Source organism: Manacus vitellinus, unplaced genomic scaffold (assembly GCF_001715985.3).
Source record: "Manacus vitellinus isolate BGI_N305 unplaced genomic scaffold, ASM171598v3 scaffold_6_pilon, whole genome shotgun sequence".
NCBI lineage: Eukaryota > Metazoa > Chordata > Aves > Passeriformes > Pipridae > Manacus > Manacus vitellinus.
The window spans coordinates 40230780-40237777 of NW_021940750.1; the positions used below are offsets into that span (position 1 = coordinate 40230780).

The window sequence follows — 6998 nt, forward strand, 5'->3', positions numbered from 1 at the left end:
TGCCACAGATACCTCCATCCACCCACGGAGCACATCCAGGTCCAAGTCCACTTGGGATCATTCCCCAGGGGTGAGCACACCCTGGTGTGTAACGCAGTGACAGTTATTCCTCCAGCATGGATGAGCTGACTGGAAGCTTTATATGAAAGTTGGAACTTGCATTTCTTGATTTGCCAGATGACACCCAACATGCCAATGCCTGGAGAACAACAGCTGCTTGGTGCATAGGGAATTGCACCCCAACAACTGGAATTTTGTGCTTAACTTAGAGACAGGCAAGCCAACATTAATGAAAATAGGTATGGGACATTTCATCCTTCCTTAGATGCCAAAGGGTTCTCACAGCACAGACTCAGGGCAACCTTCCCATTAAGGGGGAAGGTGTCCCTGCCCACGACAGGGGGGTTGGAATGAGATGATCTTTAAGGTCCTTTCCAATCCAAAGCATTCTGTGATTCCATGGTCGCCATCTCTCCCTCTGGACAGTGTGGAGGCAGTTTGGACAGGCTGGTCAGTGAATCCATGGCAAAGCCCCTGCACAGAAATGGGTCTGGACTTGGCTGCAGAGACTTTGGGCACCTGCCTTCCCAACAGGAGAGCAGAACTAACACATCCTACAGCGTGGTCTAACTCAGCACTCACCACTTGGCAAGACTCCTTGGAATGGTTTTTCCAAACCTCTCCTAAGAATCATTGAATCATTAAGATGGGAAAAGCCCTCGGAGACTATTGAGTCCAACTGTTCCCCAGCACTGCCAAGGCCACCACTGACCCATGTCCCCAAGTGCCACATCCACACAGCTTTTAAATCCCTCCAGGGATTGGGGACTCCACCACTGCCCTGGACAGCTGTGCCAATGTCCCACCATTCTTATAGGGCAGAAATTTTCCTGATATCCAATCCAAACCTCTCCTGGCACAGCTCGGTGTCGTTTCCTCTCCTCCTGCCCCTTGTTCCCTGGGAGCAGAGCCTGACCCCTCCCAGCTCCCCCCTCCTGTCAGGGGGTTGCAGAGCCAGAAGATCCCCCCTGAGCCTCCTTTTCTCCAGGCTGAGCCCCCCCAGCTCCCTCAGCTGATCCTCCTAGGACTTGATCCCCCCTAAAATATTCAACCCAAGTGTTTTGTGTTTGCAGGGCACCAGCAATTAACATAACTGGATCAGGATGCCCATGTTTCACCTCTACCAATGCACAGGAGTTGCAGAGACAATTCATCTGAGGAATCCAGAGGAATGGAGAATCCCACAGCTGAAGTCAGGATAAAGCACTGGGCACACATTGCACTGTTCTGTTCACAGATGTAAGGATCACTTTTGGACCATGGTCTAAGAAGAGCTTGTTCTCAAGCCTTCAAGTGGGTAAATAATTTTGTTTCCACTCTTCACTGCTGCCATTTTTACCTCCCTGGGAGGGTGAAGGTGTGAGCAAAGGCAGCAGCACTGGCCAGCTCAGTGTGAACTGCCCTGCAAGCCTCTCTGTGGAAATGTAATCATGAGTGATGCCCAGACTTGGGAGTTCACATTAATGCCAAGTCCTGGAGTCTGTGTTATCCACCCTATCCCATCAGACTCCTGACAAGTGTATAAAAACACCGGTCTGGGGGTCACTTACCACATCCATGTGGGCCAATCTAGCACAGGAATTCTTCAGAGGCAGGGAAAACACACACCACACTCTTCACAGGTAAAAAACAGTCCCACTCCTCCTCTGGAACAAGTAAGACCAGATCCTTTCTCTCTTAATCACTAAAGAATTTGTGAACATGCAACACCTGAGGCTGACATGCTACACCAGAGCCATGGTCACATCCACATTTAATATCCCTTTTTTACAGGCTGCAAAAATCACAAAAAGGAAGAGGAAAAACACTCACAGAAGTCAAGTAATTCTGATTTTATATTCAGGCTTTGCAAAATCAAGGATGTCCTATTTTTACTATTCATTCAAGGCAAAAGTCTACACAGGCATGTCAAAAGCAGGAATTGAAAAACAGTGAACACAACAGTCTTGAAAATACGTTTAATGTCTAATCTTATACAAAAGTGACAGCATTTTCAAAAAAATATCAAATCCTGTATTTATAGCTTCTCACTATCATACAGCAATATTTGTTTCATCTAAAGAAAATACAGCAGCAGGTGATAATCTATACTTTAAAGATGTGATTGCTTATATTCTGTATTGTAAACAAATGCAGTATGTCAACCTCAAAGCACAAGTCAAAACGAACTTCTCAGCAGTTGAACTCAAATGATGCATAGAAATGTACAAATTCCATTGCAAAAGCTTCAGGCCAGAAGTTGCTCACACTTGACATAACATGTGATAAAGTTACTACACGGTATATAGTGACACCTTGAGTTTTTACACAATAGATTAACAGGAAATACCCTTTTCACTGCTATGCAAAGAACTCTGCTCACAAAAACAAAGGGGTTATGAAACAGTTTTCATGACCTCAAGAAATACGAATATACATTGAAAAACATCCCATATATATTGAATTTTAGCCTAAATGTTCCAGTAATAAATCCTGCCTATTTCATGAAGAACCTAGAAGTCTAGTTACTTTTACAAAACCCCTTTCCAAAAAGCATTACTTGCTACTTTTGCTTTCCTACCTCTTCCCATTCCCTGCAGAGACACAGGCCAGTGCAATTCCAGCTGGAGTGCTGCTACTGCATGATCCATTCATTTGGAATAAACGTGTTTTCATTACATTGATTTATACTCTAAGGCTGCAGGTATCAAAAAAGCACTTCAGCAAATGCAGTCCATGTTCCTTATGTTAGTTTTTAGTTAGTCTTGCCAAGATCTAAGCCAAGACTGCTTGGGGGGGGGGCAACTGGGGTTTGTTTAAGGTTAGTGGAGACTCGTACTTTTGGTTCCTATTCCTAAGGTTAAGGTGCTGGGTTTTAAGTTGAAATGTTAAGTATTTTTGTTCAGCTCCAGTATTGCCTTCCTAAAACAAAAAATGCACATTCCTTTCCTATCGGTTTTCATGACATTAGATTAAAACAGGCATAGCTCAGCTGGCTGCTTCCTCCTGCACAAATACTGTAGGATTTTGCCATAAGGGCTACAACTACCAACAAGAGTCACCACCAGGTCACCCCACGTGTTTTTAAGATGTCCATCACATGCATGCAGGAAGCCACAAAGGTACTGGAAGAGAATTAAACTCATTTTCACAGTTCCATGATACAAAGACTCCCTAATGAGCTACCATGTGAAGCGAAAATCTGTTCCTAATTCTACCCACAGAGGCTAAGTTAGGAGATCCCCCAGCTGGGGATGAAACAAACTGTCTGTGGCCCAAGCCCAGGCCATGAAGTACCACCAAGAGGGCCAGGACTCCTGGCTGACACGTGGCTGTGTCTTGGCAAACCCCTTGGATGTGCTTTGCACAGATATGGCAAGAACAGGAAAACTCACGGCAGCGCCCCTTCGGAGGCCGGGAGCTACACAGCAGTGCACAGGCTTCCTGACATTCAATCTCTCCCAAATTCCACTGACTCCGTGAGGTATGCACACACCCAGGTGAGAACAGGGGGCTGCTCCCAGGATAACATCCAGCAGAGCCCCAAGGAGACCCCCCCTCGTCCTCAACAAGGATCTCTGTAGCCGACGGAACCGTCGTGCCAAAAACTGCTGGGAAGGGGATGGTCAGGGTGGGGTTTTTTTTTTTTTCACCTTTTAAGCTCGAGTTCAGTTTCCAGGGATCCGAAACAGTCTGCTGGGTTTGCACAGCCCAGCAGCCCAGTCAGAATTTGAAATGACTAGAACCCAGGTCAGAAATAGGGAAGTACCTACGAGGGGATCGGTTTCTCTTTACACGGACCAAGCCAAACTTCCAACCACCACAGAATGAGAACTGGCAACGGGAACGTCCTCATTGGCATGCACAAAAACTCACATTTGCTGATTCAAAGTTAAAACTGCACATCCAGGTTGTTCCACTTGCACAGAAAGGCCTGTTTGGGAACACCACCACCCCGGTGGCTGACAAGTCACACCGAGGGTCTCAAACGCGGCTCCTTCTCCTCCGTAGTCCCAGACTGAGGAATTGGTTTGAGTATGTACAAAATGCTGAGAAAACCTTGGAGTTCACATGCTCTGTCTCGTTACAGTTACTGTAGCACGTTCAGGAATTAGGTTTCTTGACCAAAATGTTGAAAACACCTTATTTATTGACATTTTAGAATAACCTGAAAGTAGACAAAATATGACTATCCATCCGTTCGGTCGCCAGCACGAGTCTGGCAACGAGACTTAAAGCATTAATGGAAATTTAAGAATTAACTTTTTTTTTTAACTCCATGGGCCTGATTCTTTACAATCCTTAGATGGCAACTCCCGTTTTGTTTTTCCAAGGAATGCTTGCAAGGTAAGAACCACAGATGTTAGTTGATTTCTTCTCTTTGTAATTCACTTTATTGAACCAAACAATTACGCCAGCATATGAGCAAGGTAAATTGATGTAAACTGCTCCTTCATACCTCAGATGCACATACAAGAGGCAATACTCTTCATAGCCCCAAACATTACTGAAACAAAAACTGTAAAAATCTCTGTAAGTAGTGGATGAAGGTGGAAAACTACAGTATTTTGTTGCCCAGAATGTGTTCAACGGTAAGGCTGCAAGAGACAATAACTCATGGTCAGTACAGGCTTTTCACACAGCAGTTCATTCACAGTTATAAATATTCTTAATTAAGAAGAAATTCATGCTCATAAATTTGTTACCCTCTCCCTACGTGCCTTAGAAGCAACCTCTCCAGGTAAAAGAGACTGGAACACTTTTTATTTTTGAAATTATTACAAGGTTCCCCCTCCTCCTCCCTTTTTTGGCTTTTAGAGGCTTTCCAAGTAGTGGAAGAGCACTATAATGAGAGACATGCCCCAAAACTTGACACAATATCACTATTCTAGTAGATATAATATTTAAGAAGTTGGCTGTTATCCCACTGACTACAGGAATAACACAGGTGTGCTCAAATTCCTTACCTGCACTAACAGATTTGTGCTACTGAATTATAAAAACGAGTATTAACTCAGAGTAATTCAAGACCAAAACTAAACACTCACATGGGGACCACCAGGCATTGACGGAGCACCAGCAGGACCAGATGGCACTTGAAAAGGATTAGGGGGCGTAGGATATAGTCCTGGAGCTGGATATGATCCTGTGGGTGGAGGAAATGGCCCTGGCGGTGAAGGTCCCCACGTTCCAGGCGGGACCGTGCCCCACGGCACCGTCGGCGCGGCCCCTGGAGTCTGGGTAGGAGCGGAATATGGCCCAGGGGGTGGATATGGCATGCTGGGAGCAGGATACTGCCCTCCCATTGTTGGTCCCCATGCTCCAGAGGGCATGGATCCCCATGGCCCAACAGGAGCAGGAGGCGCAGCTGGCTCTGTTGGACCTCCGTAAGGTCTTGGAAGCTCTGGAAAGGGCATATTTGGTGGCGGATACTGCCCTGGCGGGACAGGACCTGGCACAGTTGGGGGTGGATATGGACCACCAGGAGGAGGGCAGGAGGGTCCGGTAGGAGGAGGAGGAAATGGAGCAGGCGGTCCCGGGGGCATTGAAGGATACATTCCCGTGGGAGGAGGTCCGAAGGGCACGCTGGAAGCGGATGTGTTTGGTGGCAGTCCCGTCGGTGTCATAGGGGGGGCGCTGGGGTTATTCCAAGGGTTGGAAGCTGGCCAGCCCTGCGGAGGCTGCCCCGGCTGCTGGCCAGGCTTGGAGCTGCTCACTTTGGAGGTTTTAGCAGGCGACTGGTCTGGTAAAGCATCTGCCAACTGGAAGACAAAGCGCCGGTGAGAGCGGAACGTGCCGACCGGAATTCCCGGCTGCAGACATCCCGCCCCGCCGCGTGCCCACGCTCCAGCTGCCAAAACGGGAGGAGAAGAGCTCTCTGTGGCTGCACAGACATGCTTACATTCATCCTTGTGCAGGTAGCACAGGGCACAGGGCATTCTGACATGCCACAGTTAGAAATCCAAGGATAAAAGGCCACCTACCACACGGAACAAAAAGCAATTGCAGCACAAACCTGGGAACATTTTCCTACGTTTCCATTACAGCTACTCTGATGCCTTTAAAGCACAGCTCCTTTGTTAATGTCACAGAAGAGAACCCACGAGGCACCCAGCAGCTTCCAGTGTTTAGTCCAGGGATTGCTACATTTACCCAGAAGGAAAACACCGCGACTGCAGTACAGAGGAAATCACCTCTCAGCTGTCAGCTCCCCTTCTCCTCCAAAAACTATGTCAGCTTTCAGAAAGAAGGAACACAACTGGCTGATCTTCAGGAAAGAAAAACTGTTACTTACCGAAAAATCATCAGTTCCAGACATTGTGCTGAAAAGTAAGGTAAGATAAAGTGAAATTTGTTGAAAATAATAGAGGTATTTTTAAGCAAGAGTTCATGAGATGCCTACGCTGGTCTCACTGGAAGCACAGGAAGTGCTGAACTGGCAGCACCTCTTGGTGCCTTGGTTTCAGTGACTCTGGCCCACACCAGATCCAAGCTTAGCAGTGTTCTGTGCCCAGGGGACGCTTTGGGGATCCCTGGGTACAAGGTAATGGAAATAAAATTTACAGGGATGCCTTGGAAGTATTCCAGGTGTTTTCTAAACTGGGATTCGGAAAAGGTATGGCAGGATTCTTGCAGGTGGAGTCAATGCATCTAAAACAAAACATGATTAAATCACAGAATCGTGGAAAGGTTTAGGTTGGAAAAGACCTTAAAGATCATTTAGTTCCAACCCCCCTGCCAAGGTCAGGGACACCTTCCACTAGACCAGGTTGCTCCAAGCTCCAAGTCCAACCTGGCCTTGAACACTTCCAGGGATGGGGCAGCCACAGCTTCTCTGGGCAACCTGTGCCAGGGCCTCACCACCCTCACAGCCAGGAATTCCTTCCCAATATCCCATCCAATCCTGCACTCTGGCAGCAGGAAGCCATTCCCCCTTGTCCTGTCACTGCAGGTCCTTG

General features: G+C 47.1%; 1 protein-coding gene across 1 annotated transcript; it reads right to left on the reverse strand.

Annotated features, from left to right (window-relative positions):
* Window positions 1-1882: 1882 nt before the first annotated feature.
* On the reverse strand, window positions 1883-6764 carry MAPK1IP1L (mitogen-activated protein kinase 1 interacting protein 1 like). Its single transcript, XM_008919916.2, has 3 exons — window positions 6335-6764; window positions 5088-5801; window positions 1883-4637 (listed from the first exon to the last, which is right to left on the reverse strand). Exons 1-3 carry the CDS (start codon window positions 6356-6358, stop codon window positions 4626-4628), a joined length of 750 nt encoding a protein of 249 aa, XP_008918164.1. The 5' UTR covers window positions 6359-6764; the 3' UTR covers window positions 1883-4625.
* Between the last annotated feature and the right edge of the window lie 234 nt (window positions 6765-6998).

Bases quoted from the DNA above. Each gene is read 5' to 3' on its own strand.
- MAPK1IP1L (XM_008919916.2), bottom strand. From the start codon at position 6,358: ATGTCTGGAACTGATGATTTTTCG. The intron at 5,802-6,334 runs GTAAGTAACAGT...TTTGTCTTCCAG, and splicing joins CTGGAACTGATGATTTTTCG to TTGGCAGATGCTTTACCAGA.